Source organism: Vigna radiata, chromosome 5, assembly GCF_000741045.1.
Source record: "Vigna radiata var. radiata cultivar VC1973A chromosome 5, Vradiata_ver6, whole genome shotgun sequence".
NCBI classification, from domain to species: domain Eukaryota; kingdom Viridiplantae; phylum Streptophyta; class Magnoliopsida; order Fabales; family Fabaceae; genus Vigna; species Vigna radiata.
The window spans coordinates 7,343,735-7,344,855 of record NC_028355.1 but is presented as its reverse complement, the minus strand read 5'-3'; the positions used below and the strand labels follow the sequence as shown (position 1 = coordinate 7,344,855).

Below are 1,121 nucleotides of genomic sequence, written 5' to 3'. Positions count from 1 at the left end.
CATTGGCATTAAGATCCATAGGGAAAGATCTCGAGGCATTTTGGGTTTGTCTCAAGAGACCTATATCAACAAAGTTTTAGAGAGGTTTAATATGAAGAATTGTTCACCAAGTGTAGCTCCCATTGTAAAGGGTGACAAACTTGAATTAAGTCAATGCCCGAAAAATGATTTTGAGCGGGAAAGATGAAAAATATTCCATATGCTTCAGCTGTTGGAAGTCTTATGTATGCTCAAGTTTGTACTAGACCTGACATTGCATTTGCAGTTGGAGTTTTAGGAAGATATCAGAGTAATCCAGGTGTTGACCACTAGAAAGCTGCAAAGAAAGTAATGAGATATCTTCAAGGAACAAAATATTTCATGCTCATGTATAGACGAACTGCTAATTTAGAAGTGATTGGCTACTCCGATTCAGACTATGCTGGTTACGTTGATTCACGAAAATCAACATCTGGTTACATTTTTATGTTAGTTGATGGAGCAGTATCTTGGAGTAGCAAAAAGCAGACCTTGACTACTACTTCTACTATGGAAGCTGAGTTTGTTTCTTGTTGTGAGGCTTCTTCATATGGTGTATGGTTGAAGAGTTTTATATCTGGACTTAGAGTTGTGGACTCAATTGCTAGGCCACTGAAGTTGTACTGTGATAACTCTGCTTCTGTTTTTATGGCTAAGAATAATAAAAGTGGAAGTCGAAGTAAGAACATCGACATTAAATATTTAGCCATAAGAGAACGTGTTAAAGAAAAGAAAGTGGTTATTGAGCACGTTAGCACTGAGTTGATGATTGTTGATCCTTTAACTAAAGGCATGCCACCAAAGAATTTTAAGGATCATGTAACGCGAATGGGACTTGGTTCCATGATGTGACAATCATTGTAAGTACTTTCATTTTGATAAAACTCTTATTAAGTTTAATGTTTTCTCAATTATTTGTGCACATAATTAGTTACTTTGAGAAAACTTATTTAATTGTGACCTAGAAGAGACATATGGTTTATTCATTAAAGTTAAGAGACTGTGATGTGAGACTAAATACATCGTAATACATGGGAGATAATACTCATTATTAGAGGAACTATCACCATGATTCATATATTTGGTCTCTTATTATGTTTGAT

At 35.1% G+C, this 1,121-nt stretch overlaps 1 protein-coding gene across 1 annotated transcript in view; it reads left to right on the top strand.

Moving 5' to 3' along the window:
- LOC106760258 (uncharacterized mitochondrial protein AtMg00820-like) overlaps nt 1–312 on the top strand; it is a 1,062-nt gene extending 750 nt beyond the window's left edge. Inside the window, exon 2 of the mRNA XM_014643721.1 lies at nt 266–312. Within this exon, the coding sequence (XP_014499207.1) occupies nt 266–312 (47 nt within the window). The remainder of the gene's footprint in view (nt 1–265) is intronic.
- Nucleotides 313–1,121: the final 809 nt, after the last annotated feature.